At 40.2% G+C, this 16,444-nt stretch overlaps 1 protein-coding gene across 1 annotated transcript in view; it reads right to left on the bottom strand.

Moving 5' to 3' along the window:
• STRADB (STE20 related adaptor beta) overlaps window positions 1-16,326 on the bottom strand; it is a 31,392-nt gene extending 15,066 nt beyond the window's left edge. Inside the window, exons 1-3 of the mRNA XM_027564364.1 lie at window positions 16,105-16,326; window positions 12,413-12,510; window positions 8,919-8,999 (exon numbers count right to left, since the gene is read on the bottom strand). Of these exons, the coding sequence (XP_027420165.1) occupies window positions 8,919-8,999; window positions 12,413-12,424 (93 nt within the window). The 5' untranslated portion in view covers window positions 12,425-12,510; window positions 16,105-16,326. The remainder of the gene's footprint in view (window positions 1-8,918; window positions 9,000-12,412; window positions 12,511-16,104) is intronic.
• Between the last annotated feature and the right edge of the window lie 118 nt (window positions 16,327-16,444).

Below are 16,444 nucleotides of genomic sequence, written 5' to 3'. Positions count from 1 at the left end.
CCTAGAAAATCCATGGATGGAGGAGCCTGGTAGGCTGCAGTCCACAGGGTCACTAGGAGTCGGACACGACTGAGCGACTTCACCTTCACTTTTCTCTTTCATGCACTGGAGAAGGAAATGGCAACCCACTCCAGTGTTCTTGCCTGGAGAATCCCAGGGACAGCAGAGCCTGGTGGGCTGCCATCTATGGGGTTGCACAGAGTCGGACACGACTGAAGCGACTTAGCAGCAGCAGCAGCAGTGTATAGGAATGCAAGGGATTTCTGTGTGTTGATTTCATATTCTGCAACTTTACTATATTCATTGATTAGCTCTAGTGATTTTCTGGTGGAGTCTTTAGGGTTTTCTATGTAGAGGATCATGTCATCTGCAAACACTGAGAGTTTTACTTCTTCTTTTCCAATTTGGATTCTTTTTATTTCTTTTTCTGCTCGGATTGCTGTGGCCAAAACTTCCAAAACTATGTTGAATAGTAGTGGTGAGAGTGTGCACCCTTGTTTGTTCCTGACTTTAGGGGAAATGCTTTCAATTTTTCACCATTGAGGATAATGTTTGCTGTGGGTTTGTCATATATAGCTTTTATTATGTTGAGGTATGTTCCTTCTATTCCTGCTTTCTGGAGGGTTTTTATCATAAATGGGTGTTGAATTTTGTAAAAGGCTTTCTCTGCATCTATTGAGATAATCATATGGCTTTTATTTTTTAATTTGTTAATGTGGTATATTACATTGATTGATTTGTCAATATTGAAGAATCCTTGCATCCCTGGGATAAAGCCTACATGGTCATGATGTACGATCTTTTTAATGTGTTGTTGGATTCTGATTGCTAGAATTTTGTTAAGGATTTTTGCATTTATGCTCACCAGTGATATTGGCCTATAGTTTTCTTTTTTTGTGGCATCTTTGTCAGGTTTTGGTATTAGGGTGATAGTGGCCTCATGAATGAGTTTGAAAGTTTACCTTCCTCTGCAATTTTCTGGAAGAGTTTGATTAGGATAGGTGTTAGCTCTTCTCTAAATTTTTGGTAGAATTCAGCTGTGAAGCCGTCTGGTCCTGGGCTTTTGTTTCCTGGAAGAGTTCTGATTACAGTTTCAATTTCCATGCTTGAGATGGGTCTGTTAAGATTTTCTTTCTTCCTGGTTCAGTTTTGGAAAGTTGTACTTTTCCAAGAATTTGTCCATTTCTTCCAAGTTGTCCATTTTATTGGCATATAATTGTTGATAGTAGTCTCTTATGAGCCTTTGTATTTCTGTGTTGTCTGTTGTGATCTCTCCATTTTCATTTCTAATTTTATTGATTTGATTTTTCTCCCTTTGTTTCTTGATGAGTCTGGCTAATGGTTTGTCAATTTTATTTATCCTCTGAAAGAACCAGCTTTTGGCTTTGTTGATTTTTGCTATGGTCTCTTTTCTTCTTTTGCATTTATTTCTGCCCTAATTTTAAAGATTTCTTTCCTTCTACTAACCCTGGGGTTCTTTGTTTCTTCCTTTTCTAGTTGCTTTAGGTGTAGAGTTAGGTTATTCATTTGACTTTTTTCTTGTTTCTTGAGGTATGCCTGTATTGCTATGAACCTTCCCCTTAGCACTGCTTTTACAGTATCCCACAGGTTTTGGGTTGTTTTCATTTTCATTCGTTTCTATGCATACTTTGATTTCTTTTTTGATTTCTTCTGTGATTTGTTGGTTATTCAGCAGCATGTTGTTCAGCCTCCATATGTTGGAATATTTAAATAGTTTTTCTCCTGTAATTGAGATCTAATCTTACTGCATTGTGGTCAGAAAACATGCTTGGAATGATTTCAATTTTGTTGAATTTACGAAGGCTAGATTTATGGCCCAGGATGTGATCTATCCTGGAGAAGTTTCCGTGTGCACTTGAGAAAAAGGTGAAATTCATTGTTTTGGGGTGAAATGTCTTATAGATATTAATTAGGTCTAACTGGTCTATTGTATCCTTTAAAGTTTGTGTTTCCTTGTTAATTTTCTGTTTGGTTGATATATCCATAGGTGTGAGTGGGGTATCAAAGTCTCCCACCATTATTGTGTTATTGTTAATTTCCCCTTTCATACTTGTTAGCATTTGTCTTACATATTGCGCTGCTCCTATGTTGGGTGCATGTATATTTATAATTGTTATATCTTCCTCTTGGATTGATCCTTTGATCATTATGTAGTGCTCTTCTTCGTCTCTTTTCAAGCCTTTGTTTTAAAGTCTATTTTATCTGATATGAGTATTGCTACTCTTGCTTTTTTTTGGTCTCTATTTGCATGGAATATCTTTTTCCAGCCCTTCACTTTCAGTCTGTATGTGTCCCTTGTTTTGACGTGGGTCTCTCAAGACCCCTATATACAGACAACATATATCAGTTCAGTTCAATTCAGTTGCTCAGTCGTGTCCGACTCTTTGCGACCCCATGAATCGCAGCACGCCAGGCCTCCCTGTCCATCACCAACTCCCAGAGTTCACTCAGACTCACGTCCATCAAGTCAGTGATGCCATCCAACCATCTCATCCTCTGTCATCCCCTTCTCCTCCTGCCCCCAATCCCTCCCAGCATCAGAGTCTTTTCCAATGAGTCAACTCTTCGCATGAGGTGGCCAAAGTACTGGAGTTTCAGCTTCAGCATCAGTCCTTCCAAAGAAATCCCAGGGCTGATCTCCTTCAGAATGGACTGGTTGGATCTCCTTGCAGTCCAAGGGACTCTCAAGAGTCTTCTCCAACACCACAGTTCAAAAGCATCAATTCTTCGGTGCTCAGCTTTCTTCACAGTCTAACTCTCACATTCATACATGACCACTGGAAAAACCATAGGCTTGACTAGATGGATCTTTGTTGGCAAAGTAATGTTTCTGCTTTTCAATATGCTATCTAGGTTGGTCATAACTTTTCTTCCAAGGATTAAGCGTCTTTTAATTTCATGGCTGCAGTCACCATCTGCAGTGATTTTGGAGCCCAAAAAAATAAAGTCTGACATTGTCTCCCCATCAATTTCCCATGAAGTGATGGGACGAGATGCCATGATCTTCATTTTCTGAATGTTGAGCTTTAAGCCAACTTTTTCACTCTCCAATTTCACTTCTTCAAGAGGCTCTTTAGTTCCTCTTCACTTTCTGCCATAAGGGTGGTGTCATCTGCATATCTGAGGTTGTTGATATTTCTCCCGGCAATCTTGATTCCAGCTTGTGCTTCTTCCAGCCCAGCATTTCTCATGAGGTACTCTGCATATAAGTTAAATAATCAGGGTGACAATATACAGCCTTGACGAACTCCTTTTCCTATTTGGAATCATTCTGTTGTTCCATGTCCAGTTCTAACTGTTGCTTCCTGACCTGCATATAGGTTTCTCAAGAGGCACGTCAGGCGGTCTGGTATTCCCATCTCTTTCAGAATTTTCCACAGTTTCTTGTGATCCACACAGTCAAAGGCTTTGGCATAGTCAATAAAGCAGAAATAGATGTTTTTCTGGAACTCTCTTGCTTTTTCAATGATCCAGCAGATGTTGGCAATTTGATCTCTGGTTGCACTGCCTTTTCTAAAACCAGCTTGAACATCTGGAAGTTCACGGTTCACATATTGCTGAAGCCTGGCTTGGAGAATTTTGAGCATTACTTTACTAGCGTGTGAGATGAGTGCAATTGTGTGGTAGTTTGAGCATTCAAACTACTTTGGCATTGCCTTTCTTTGGGATTGGAATGAAAACTGACCTTTTCCATTCCTGTGGCCACTGCTGAATTTTCCAAATTTGCTGGCATATTGAGTTCAGCACTTTCACAGCATCATCTTTCAGGATTTGGAATAGCTCAACTGGAATTCCATCACCTCATATGGACCGCTATATATGTCTTGTTTTTGTATCCATTCAGCCAGTCTTTGTCTTTTGGTTGGGGCATTCAACCCATTTACATTTAAGGTAATTATTGATAAGTATGATCCCATTGCCATTTACTTTATTGTTTTGGGTTTGAGTTTATACACCCTTTTTGTGTTTCCTGTCTAGAGAAAATCCTTTAGCATTTGTTGGAGAGCTACTTTACTTTGGTGGTGCTGAATTCTCTGAGCTTTTGCTTGTCTGTAAAGCTTTTGATTTCTCCTTCATATTTGAATGAGATCCTTGCTGGGTACAGTAATCTGGGCTGTAGGTTATTTACTTTCATCACTTTAAGTATGTCCTGCCATTCCCTCCTGGCCTGAAGAGTTTCTATTGAAAGATCAGCTGTTATCCTTATGGGAATCCCCTTGTGTGTTATTTGTTGTTTTTCCCTTGCTGCTTTTAATATTTGTTCTTTGTGTCTGATCTTTGTTAATTTGATTAATATGTGTCTTGGGGTGTTTTGCCTTGGCTTTCTCCTGTTTGCGATTCTCTGGGTTTCTTGGACTTGGGCGATTATTTCCTTCCCCATTTCAGGGATATTTTCAACTATTATCTCCTGAAGTATTTTCTTATGGTCTTTCTTTTTGTCTTCTTCTTCTGGTACCTCTATGATACAAATGTTGGGGTATTTAACATTGTCCCAGAGGTCTCTGAGGTTGTCCTCATTTCTTTTAATTCGTTTTTCTTTTTTCCTCTCTGTTTCATTTATTTCTACCATTCTATCTTCTATCTCACTTATCCTATCTTCTGCCTCCGTTATTCTACTGGTGGTTCCCTCCAGAGTGTTTTTGAATTCATTTATTGCATTATTCATTATACATTGACTCTTTTTTATTTCTTCTAGGTCCTTGTTAAAACTTTCTTGCATCTTCTCAATCCTTGTCTCTAGGCAATTTATCTGTAACTCTGTTTTGTTTTCAAGATTTTGGATCATTTTCACTATCATTATTCAGAATTCTTTATCAGGTAGATTCCCTATCTCTTCCTTTGGTTTGGTGGGCATTTATCCTGTTCCTTTACCTGCTGGGTATTTCTCTGCCTCTTCATCTTGTTTATATTGCTGTGTTTGGGGTGGCCTTTCTGTATTCTGGAAGTTTGTGGAGTTCTCTTTATTGTGGAGTTTCCTTGCTGTGGGTGGGGTTGGATGGGTGGCTTGTCAAGATTTCCCGGTTAGGGAAGCTTGTGTGGGTGTTCTGGTGGGTGCAGCTGGATTTCTTCTCTCTGGAGTGCAATGAAGTGTCCAGTAATGAGTTATGAGATGTCAGTGGGTTTGGAGTGACTTTGCGGAGCCTTTATCCTGAAGCTCAGGGCTATGTCCCCATGTTGCTGGAGAATCTGTGTGGTATGTCTTGCTCTGGAACTTGTTGGCCCTTGGGTGGTGCTTGGTTTCAGTGTAGGTATGGAGGTGTTTGATGAGGTCCTATCAATTAATGTTCCCTGGAGTCAGGAGTTCTCTGGTGTTCTCAGGATTTGGACTTAAGCCTCCTGCTTCTGGTTTTCAGTCTTATTCTTACAGTAGCCTCAAGACTTCTCCATCTGTCACTTCCAAGGCGGTTCCCTCTGTTTTAGCTTCTTCTGTTTGCTGGTCTCTTCAGTGTCTAATTTCCGCCCTGACACAAGGGGGCGGTGGTGGACACTTTTTTAGGCTCCCTTGTTCAGTCGTGCTGTGGGAAGGGAGGAACACTGCAAACAAATAACACTGGCATGTGCTTGCAGTGTCTCAGCCACACTGGGTTTGCCCCCGCTCATGGCGTGTGTGCTTTCCCTGTCTACACTGCTTAGGCTCTAGGTTGCTCTGCTGGGAAACTGTCTGAGGCCGGCCCTGGGTTGTATGCACTTCCCAGGTGTAAGCCGCTCAGGTTCAGGTGCTCAGGTACTCCTCAAAGGCACAGACTCAGTTGGGCCTGCGTTTTGTGCCCTTCCCACGTCCGAGCAGCTCAGGTGACCAGGTGTTTGGCGAGCATGGTTGCTGCGACTTATCGCCTCCCCCATCCCTGCCGCTTGGTTTTCTGGGTGTACAACCGGTGCACCTTCTCAGGCAATTCGACCATCCAGAATCCCAAGAAGTCTTGGTTAGCAACGAAGCCTGCTTGCAGTTTGGTAGATGATGCCTCTCTGTGGCCGCAATTGCCCCCTTCTGGCTCTGGCTGCCCTCACCTGCCTGTCTCCAGTGGGGGATGGGCCGGTCTGCAGCCGGCTAGCTCTGCTCAGTCCTTTGTTGTGTGAGAGGGCCTGGTAGTGTCTTAGGTTAGGGCTTTTCATGGGATAGCTATCCCACAGTCTGGTTTGTTATCTCAAGTTACTTCCCTCAGATTGCCCTCGGGGCATTCAGGCCCAGTCCTTACTCTAAGCAATGCAGCCGGCACTTCCCTGCCCAGCCCCCACTTGCTAGTGGTGGATGCAGGCATCTGAGCTGCTTCTGTGCTGGGAGTTACCGTTGGGCACGGAATCTGTGGGTTTTAATTATTTGTTTATTTTTCCTCCCGGTTATGTTGCCCTCTGAGGTCCCAAGGCTCTCCACAGGAAACACAGTGAGAGTGTTTCCTGGTGTCTGGAAACTTCTCTCTTTTTTTAAGACTTCCTTCCTGGAACGGATCTCCATCCCTACCTCTTTTGTCTCTCTTTTTATCTTTTATATTTTTTCCTACCTCCTTTCAAAGACAATGTTGTTCCATGTTCAGTTCTAACTGTTGCTTCCTGACCTGAATATAGGTTTCTCAAGAGGCAGGTCAGGTGATCTGGTATTCCCATCTCTTTCAGAATTTCCCACAGTTTATTAGGCAAATATAAATCAAAACTACCATGAGATACCAACTCCCATCCTTTACAATGGCTGTTATCAAAAAGCAGAAAATACTGAGTTTTGGAGAGAATGTAGAGAAACTGGAACTCTTATGGGTGGGAAGGTAAAATGGTACAGCTACTGTGGAAAACAGTATGGTGGCTCCTCAATAAATTTAAATAGAATTACCATATGATCCAGCAATTTCACTTCTGGGTATGTACCTAAAAGAACTGAAATTACAATCTCAAAGAGATTTGTATACTGATGTTCATAGAAGCACCATTCTTCACAATAGCTGCAATGTGGAAGCAACCCGTTTTCAACAGCAAATAAATGAAGAAGCAAAATATAGTGTACACATATAATGAAGAAGTATTCAACCTTAAAGATTAAGGAAATTCTGCAATATGCTGCAATACCAATGAACCTTGTGGATATTATGCTAACTGAAAATTCTCAGTCAGAAAATAATAAATACAGTACTTATACTGGTACTTAGAGTAGTCAAATATCAGAGACAGAAAGTAGAATTGTGGTTTCCAAGAGGTGGGGAGTTATGGAGATGAAGAGCAGTGATGCTTGTACAATATTATGAATTATTTGATGCCACTGAACTATATACTTAAAAATGGTTAAGATGGTAAATTTTATGTTGTTTGTATCCTACCACAATATTTCCCCTACTTCTCGCCCCTGCTGGGGGGGAAAAAAAAAGCAGCACTTGTGGAAGTTTCCTGAATTCTAGGCCTCTCTCTTGGTAACAGCAAAGAGCCAACAACAGATACTTTACTTTCTAAACTCTACCTCAGTCTGAAGGGTAATACTTGAATGAAAACTAGGACTGGATACTGTATTCTATTGTACAAAAGGGTATGTAACTAGAAGACTTAAAAGTAAGTAAAAAGTGAAATGACAAAAATGATGACAACTGAAGATAAGATCAGGATAAATTTATAAACAAAACTAACTAAGATTACTCTATTTTGTAGGACTAAGGTATTTGCAAGGCAGGTTCTATTTTATAGAAATAATTATAAAATAAAGATTTAGAGATTAAAGGTGGAAGATCCCAGAGAAAAATTTATTTATCAGCATGTTTCTTTAAATATTATTTAATGTTATTACCCAGGGATGATAAAGAAGACAGGATGCCTATTTTGGGGGGCTCATGTGGAGAGACATATGCATCAATCATTCTGAGATTAATATAGTAAATGCCTTTTTATGAGGATGTCTAAGATTTGCAGGAGCATAACAGAATTAAAGATACAAGAGCAAAGGCTTCAGATGTGATGTTTGAGCCAACTCTTTAAGCAAGAGGAAGAATTTTAGAGGCAGAAAATCGAGAAGGGTATTTCAAGCAGAAATAAAAGTATGTGCTAAGACTCAGTAGTAATAAATGAAACTCAGAAATCAGACATATTCCACACCATTAAAAGTCCTTATACCACATTAAGAAATTTAGGCTCTATCCAATAGGATTTAGGAAATCAATGGCAATTTTAAAGCTGGAAAGTGGCACAAACAGGCCTGTTCAGGTAACTGTTGAATACTGACCTAAGTGAGAGATCATAAGAGGTTATACGTATGACTAGGAAACTACAAGCAATGAGTTTACCTACAATAGTCCAGGTGAGAGATGATGAGATTTGAGTAGTAACAGTGATCAGGTGAAGGAGGGGATGGACTCATGGGCATTTCAGAGACTTGGTATATAACTAGATGTGAGGGCAAAGGAAGAGGCAGTGTGAGGATAACTACAAAGTTCCCAGTGAGGGTGATTTAGCAGATGGATTTTCATTTGCCAAAGCTGGAAATTCAATAGGTCAGTGAGGTCTGAGAGAAGATTAAGGTTTTACTCAATTTGCTATAGAGATAGCTTTGAAAACTCTAGCCAGAGGTATTCTATAGACATATCTGATACTCAAGAAAGAGTCAAAGTTGCAGGTAAAAATTTGAGAATCATCAGTCCTGCCTGATGACCGGGTCCCCTATCAACCTGAAGGATAACCTTAGGTACCTCTGGACAATCTGAAATATGAGCAACTGAAACCACAGGAGCCTGTGAGACTGCTCAGGGAGAGTCTGTTTAGGCAGAAGAGCAGAGATCAATTATAGACTTCTGGAGAACAGCTTAAGTAGAGGAAGAAAAAAGAATAAGAAGAAAAGAAAAAGAGGTAAAGGAGACCAAGAATTATGTTCTATAAAATGGCATTACAGGAGGCAGAAGAAGAACATTTGTACTCAACCATTTTCTTACCAAATTTTGATGCGTACTGGTTTCAGACTGTTTTTCAGGTCTGAGTGATTCAACTTGTGTTCGTGAAGTGCAGAAACAATCCTGTAAAGTCAGAAATATATTAAATAAGTGAAAAATCAAAAATACTGTAAGGGTGGCACATGGATACAAAAAAGTTTGTTGACTAGAGTGAGGAACAGAGAGAAAGGGCAACATGCAGGAGCCTGAACTGGAGCCAGGATTCATATGGGGGGAGAAGGGAAAAGCAGCTGGGTATGCAGAAGACAAACTTCATATCTGCTTTGGTGTTACTTGGTGCTATCTCTGACTCTTGCTCTCTACCCTGGAGGTAATATCAATTCATTCTTACTGCAGGTGCTAGTATTTAACTTTTTCATCATCTTTGCAGTTTTCTTCTGAGTATTTAGCTAGAGATTATTTCGTTGTACTCATATCATTTTATCTTGATCCTCAGATTTTTTCCCTCAGGTGTAGGAACCATGTTTATCTATATTTAAACCACATATATTTGGAACCAATGTTGTTTTATAAAGTGATAAAGATTTCTAACCAACTCAAATCAAATTAAGAGACTTAGTTCCATTATCACAATTTACATTTTCCTGTATTTTAACTCAAGGTTCCATTATCACATACTGTCAATAAAGAAATGTAACACCTAAACATACTAGCAATGTGAAGCTGATGTTACATTATTTAGGAAGAAAATATGCCCCGCAAAAAGTATAAACAAGCTATATGAAAGAGATTTTTAATTAATGTCAAGCATCTCATGAACATTCATTTTTATATGAACATTAATGTATAATTGGGCCCCTGGTGGCTCAGACAGTAAAGAATATGCCTGTAATACGGGAGACTTGGGTTTGATTCCTGGGTCCTGAAGATCCCTTGCAGTGGGGAAAGGCTACCCACTCCAGTATTCTTGCTTGGAGAATTCCATGCACAGAGGAGCCTGGTGGGCTACAGTCCATGCAGTCACAAAGAGTCAGACACGAGTGACTGAGTCAGACTGAGTGACTGAGTCAGAGTCAGATTGAGTGACTAACACTTTCACTTTTCACTACTAAAGTATAACATCAACTGAGTCTTTAAGATAAATCCATCCATGTCTACTTAATGGTTTTAGTCACTTACTTAATCAAACTTCCTTTCTCTAAAAATATGCCATAATTTCTCACTAATCAAACTAATAATTTTCCCAGTTAGCCTAAATTACTGATTAAATTTAATTCCTATAGTATGTATATGTTATCAATCTTACTACAATACTCTTAAATAGATCCCTACCATTTTATGTAAAATTTTCCCCTGAACAACAGGATCTAAGAGTGTCTAGATAGCTGTAGAATCATTTCCTTTGCAAATTTCTATTGGTTTGTGTAGGGTGAAAAAATTTATAATAAAACAGTTTTTGAAGATACTATTGTTGTTCATATAAAAAATAATCACCAGTTAGGTCATTTATATGTAATTTGGTACTTAAATATATTTTCCAACATTTACCCTGAATCTTTCACAATAGTCACTAATACTTTGTGTGAAAAGGGGTTAACATAGCAGACCTAAAACTGCTCTCTTGGAAAGGCCTGATTACAAGGCTGACACTTGGCTGGTATCTAGCAACTCGGATTTTGGGAGGGTTCCCACCATTCCTTAATAAGAATGGATCATGGTGCCTAAACTGTTTGTGCAAACAACATGGTTTATGCTGAACACCTGCTTTTTTTCTACGAGTGTGGAATTTTGTTACTTGCTGCTCCTTTGAAAACACTATTTCCTACCTGTCAAACAGACAGTAAACTTTGAACAGGGAAGAATCCTTCATTAACTTTATCTGAGTTGCACAAATATCTCATTGAGGAGAAAGCATGAAGGTTTTGATTCAAAAGAGTCTAAATATTTCATCATTGCAAGAAGAATATAAACTAAAATTATCAACAAACTGAACAAATATAAATGACCCACTATCAAATTCTGTTTTTCCCCAAAAATCCATAATTGTGAAATAATAGATTAAATAAGATGTCTTTCCCCCCAAATTTGGAAACCTGGGCAACCACATAGCCCTTTGAATCTCAGGATTTTCATCTATCAAATGCCCCTTTACATCTCATCCAACCTACAAACTGACATAAATTGTTAAATCTTAGATAATCCTTTAGAGCAGAAACTATGGTCCATGAATCAAATCTGACCCACCACCTGTTTAAGTGTGTAAAGTTTTACAGAAACACAGATACCTTTATTTGCATTTAACTCATATTGCCTATGGCTGCTTTGATAACAGAAGAGTAATTTAATGGAGATCATACCTGGCCCTATATAGATATATAGGGTATATAGATATATAGATACTAACTTGGTTTTTGTTTACACGAAGTCCATAGTATCTAGTCTAGATTAAGCAGTTTTAGGACTTTCATTGTGTCTTATATAGAATATAATACTTTATTTTAATATTTAAATTATTAAAGCAGTGATCTATATATAGGGTATATAGATATATAGATCATACCTGGCCCTATATATACCTGGCCCACAAATCCTACCTGGCTCTCTAAAGAAAAAGTTTGCAGATCCTGCTTTAGAAAAATGAGGTAATATTTCACCTCAATGTATTTTCCAGATATATAAAGCTCCCCTTTTAGGTAGATAAACTTTACTTTAAACACAAAGTGAATGCATTCTATATTTTCCAAATAACCTACAATATAGTCTAACTTCATAGTTCTGGCTCTCAGATTTGGCAACTGATGGAGTGAATTGGCAGATATGAGTTTGATCCTTGCCTCTAATTCTTTGCAATCTTAGGCCAAACTCTAAATGAGGATTATACCACCTGCCCTGACAATCACTAACAATTTTGAAGACTAAGAGAGATATAATATATTAAAGTATTTGAAAATTACATATGCACCCACCACTTTTTAAAAGATTACTGCTTTAATAATTTAAATATTCAAATAAAGTATTATATTTTATATGACACAATGAAGGTCCTAAAACTACTTAATCTAGACTAGATATCATGGACTTCATATAAACAAAACCCAAGTTAGTATCTATATATCATATTATACATTGATCTAAATGTATCTTGTCTTGCTAAGTCAAGGGGCTTATTTTTCATACTATTTTGCTTACCTTTAGTCAAATGGAAATTTGTAAAAAGGGATTTCTGAAAGATTTAAAGAATAAGGCTGGATGGAAGAGGAATACGTAAGGATAGTAAATGTATGAGAAAAAGTGTGTATGGGACAAAGGAATAGAGGGAGTATATCAGAAAAGTATAGGAGAAGCTCTTTTTTAAAGAGACAAAAACTCAGTGAGAATTTAACTTATGTTTAAAGACCAGAAGTCATTCAGATCAAAATAACATCTCAGAGCGTAAGAACATTGCATCAGAGTACTCTTCTCTTATGGCTTTACACTAATATCATATCTAACTACTCTGTTGATACAAAATTAGATTCACATTTATAAAAACTTACCAAAAGAGACATTGAATCGCTTTAGTTCACAGAAAGTAACAAAAATCCATCTATTCCAAAGAAGATTTCTGCTTTAATCTTCAAGACAGTGAAATATCCTAGTATAAAAAACAGAAGCAAAATAACATATTTACATAACAATTCCTTAAAGATCTAGTTGCCAAAACCCACCACTATTTGGGCAGCTGTTCTCTGACACAAGGACTACTGACATTTCTGAAAGGTGTTCTTAAAGAGCATTTCTGTTTACCGAACGCCATTTCGGATCTGATATCACAAGAGATATCAGATATTACCCACTCCAGTATTCTTGAGCATCTCTGGTGGCCCAGCTGGTAAAGAATCCACCAGCAATGCAGGAGACCTGGGTTCAATCCCTGGGTTGGGAAGATCCCCTGGAGAAGGGAAAGGCTACCCACTACAGTACTCTGGCCTGGAGAATTCCATGGACTATATAGTCCATGGGATCGCAAAGAGCCTGACGTGACTGAGCGACTTTCCCTTTCACAGATTTCCATCACAAAGGCAAAGTGCAGTTGAAAGGAGGTTCTGAATATTTCCAAAGCCTTGATTACCTGCATCTGTTCTTCCTTATCTGTACTATTTCTTTCAAAGAACCCTAAGCAAAATGTAAAAACAATACAAAAAGGCAATTTTGGACCTACTTTTACTACAAATGATGCCCAAGAATTTCCAATGGTTCTACTTATAAGCAAACTCTGAATCTTCCAAAGCTTCCTTATCAGTTTGTTACCTATTAAATCATTTAGGGTCACTGATCAGCAAATTTGGGAAAGAATCAGGATTAGTAACAGACTTGGAATTAATAACATTTTCTTCTTGCCATATGTTTACAAAATTTTTTTTTCAGTTTTAATGTGAAAATATTTTCTGTAGGTTGAATTTTTTTAACTTATGATTCTTAGTTCTCATTTCCATTCTTCTTGGAATTTATTGACAAATACGAAAATATACTGATTATTATACAAATAATTCCTGTCCACTTTCACTGATGGCATATTAATCTCAATAGTTTATGAAGACTCCAACAGATGCAGAGGTTTAAAATAGTAACTTACTACATTTACATTCAGGAAGCTACAAAAGCACTGCCAAAATTCCCATATCTTTCTGCTTAAAAAGGGTGGCAATGTTCTAAATTTCCTAGTGCGAGGTATTCCCTTACACCTACCCAATTTCTCTTTCACCTAAACTGTGACTCATTATTTCATTTTAATGAAATTCCCAAGTTTGATCAAGGCATCTGCAAACATCTGAACAAATGGCAAAGAAAAAGATTTTGTAAACCACAGAAATTATAGACCAGCATCTAATTTTACTGTTAAGGAAAGAAGTCAATTTGTTCATGATATTCACTACAGACCAAAGGTAAAGAATGGGTGTGTGTTGGGGGGGACCTGACAGGGTTTGATTATTTTTGTCTCCTGCCATTCATTATCATAAAAATAAGGCACTGATGTTTGCTGTGTTACAAAAGGGATAATGCAATACCTGCCTTGCCCACTTTCCAGGTGGTTCAGATCAAAAGAATTGCTTCATCTGAAAGTGCTTAGAATTACCAAATACTGTATCCATATAAGAGCTTAAGAAGATGCTCTGAAAGGTACACTCAGTTATTACTGGTGGCAGTACCAAATGGTAGGGCTCATTTGGAAAGCAAGTTGGCAATGTTTTGATAACTATGAAAACATTGATACCTTTTGATCCTATAAAATCCTCACTTCTAGTAATCTAAAAAAAATCCAAGTAAATGAAGAAACCATTCACATGCAGAAAGTAATTACACTGCTATCTGAAACAATCAAGTATTCTTACCATAGTGTTTAATGAATGGCTGTCATGGGTCAGGTGCTGTGTTGGGCACTGGGGACACTCAGCAGTGACCCAGGCAAACAAGGTCCAGGCCACTTGCAGCATACATTCCCACAAACCAAGATTAGAGATGTGGTGATTAACTGAATTTCCTAGTTCTCATGATTGTTTCCTGCTTTTTCCACATAATAATAGTAAGTTCTTTCTTAAACAAAAAAAAATTTTAACTACATTATCTGCTACTGCTGCTGCTAAGTCACTTCAGTCGTGTCTGACTCTGTGCGACCCCATAGACGGCAGCCCACCAGGCTCCCCCTTCCCTTGGATTCTCCAGGCAAGAACACTGGAGTGGGTTGCCATTTCCTTCTCCAATGCACGAAGGTGAAAAGTGAAAGTGAAGTCGCTCAGTCCTGTCTGACCCTCAGCAACCCCATGGACTGCAGCCTTCAAGGCTCCCCCGTGCATGGGATTTTCCAGGCAAGAGTACAGGAGTGGGTTGCCATTGCCTTCTCCAACTACATTATCTATTTTTTCAGGAAAACTTACAAGAAACTGACACAATCTGTGAAAACTGTTAGTACTAAAGGGGTTGCCCCTGTGCGGGGCTTAATCCCTGATGATTTTGCTTTAGATGTGACAGACTATTAAGAGATAATTTTATAAGACATTTTGAGCTCAAGGCAGCAGTTGTCCCCGGTAAGGGCGGGGGGAGGGGGCAAATTTGCTGTTATAATTTTCTCCTGCATGCTTTCACTAGGTATGAATATCTTTTTGAAAAAATTCATAGTTGAGACTTGTATTTCTGAATGTATTCACATGTACATCACTGTGATCGCTCATACTTGTATCTAAAAAGCTAATCAGGAAAAAGCTTTGTAAATAAATTTATTCTAGGTGATTCAGATCAAATGAATTACTTCATCTGAATGAAGAATGAATGAAGAATGGTTCCTCTGAAAACTTTAATCTGAAAGGTTAACACTTTCTGGAACAATCAGAATGCGCAAATTACAGAACTCGGGTTTTGAGTTAATTTAAGCATCCTACAGAGGCCCTTGTTACCGGGAATGTAAAAAAGCCCGATTTAAATCTTTGTGGAGCCTTAAAATTACTGTACTTTTCAAAGCGATGTTGGGAACCCATAAAATCTTAACTATAGCGACGCACAACTCGGTAGAATTTTCCAAACTTAGCATCGTGACTCAAGCTTTCAAAAAATATTTACTAAGCGCCTACTGTGGGCCAGGCTCTTTGCTACGTACGCGCTGTCACAAATTCCAATCCCGTTTTGAGGGAAAAGGTGCTTGACACAACAAATCCACAAGGGAAAAACACAACCCTGAACTTAACTAACGAGGAGAAAACACAGCTTGCATTCAATTATATAAAAGCTTCCTTGCGAGTCCTGCTTTAGGGGACTTTGTAGCGAACTCGCAGAAGGTGGCATACGGAGCCGGGCCGGAGGGCGTCTCGGGTTTGGAAACGCCACGCGTGGGTGAGTGCGGCCAAAAGTGAGAGCAGGGATAGGGGTGCCAGGACCCGGGAGAGCACCACGGGCGGCCGGACCCGCGCACCTGGCGCCGCCGACCCCAGCAAGCGCAGCCTACCCACACGCAGGTGCTCTCCGCCACGCGGCCCGGGACGCCGGGCAGAACCGGAGCTGCGCGGGGCGCAGGGGCCGCTGTTCATGAGAAGCCGGACCCCCGCCACGGCTCCGCCAGCCGCCCGGGCTCCGGCTGGAGGTATGACGGCGAGTTCTAGCCTCGAGCTTCCCGATGTGCGCGCGGACTAAGCCGCTCTCCCTCACTTCGCGATCGGCCCCTAGCCCTTCCCCTCCCTGCCCGGCCTCCCCTCATTACCCTGGCGGCGGCCACGGCCAGCGGTTCTCCTCAGGCGGTCAGCGGTGCGGGCCCTGGGCGCCCGGCCCGCCCAGGGGCAAAGCGAGAGCGCAAGGCCCGCTCCCAGCGCGGGCCGCGGAGCCAAGGGGGCGGTGCGACCCAGACTGGGGCTGTGGGCCTGGAACTCTGCCCCAAACCCCCGCAGCCCACCGGGACTGGACTCGCCCCACCCCGGCCCCAGGGTCACTGCCCCGCCTCCCGCCTCCCGCTTCAGGGCTAGCAGGGAGGGGCGTGGCCTTCGAGTTAAGGGGCGTGGCCGAGATGAAACTACAATTCCCAGCAGGTCGTGCGCTGGCGCCGT

Source organism: Bos indicus x Bos taurus, chromosome 2 (genome assembly GCF_003369695.1).
Source record: "Bos indicus x Bos taurus breed Angus x Brahman F1 hybrid chromosome 2, Bos_hybrid_MaternalHap_v2.0, whole genome shotgun sequence".
Taxonomy (NCBI): Eukaryota; Metazoa; Chordata; class Mammalia; order Artiodactyla; family Bovidae; genus Bos; species Bos indicus x Bos taurus.
The sequence above is the reverse complement of the archived record's forward strand: the minus strand, read 5'-3'. Positions and strand labels throughout refer to the sequence as shown.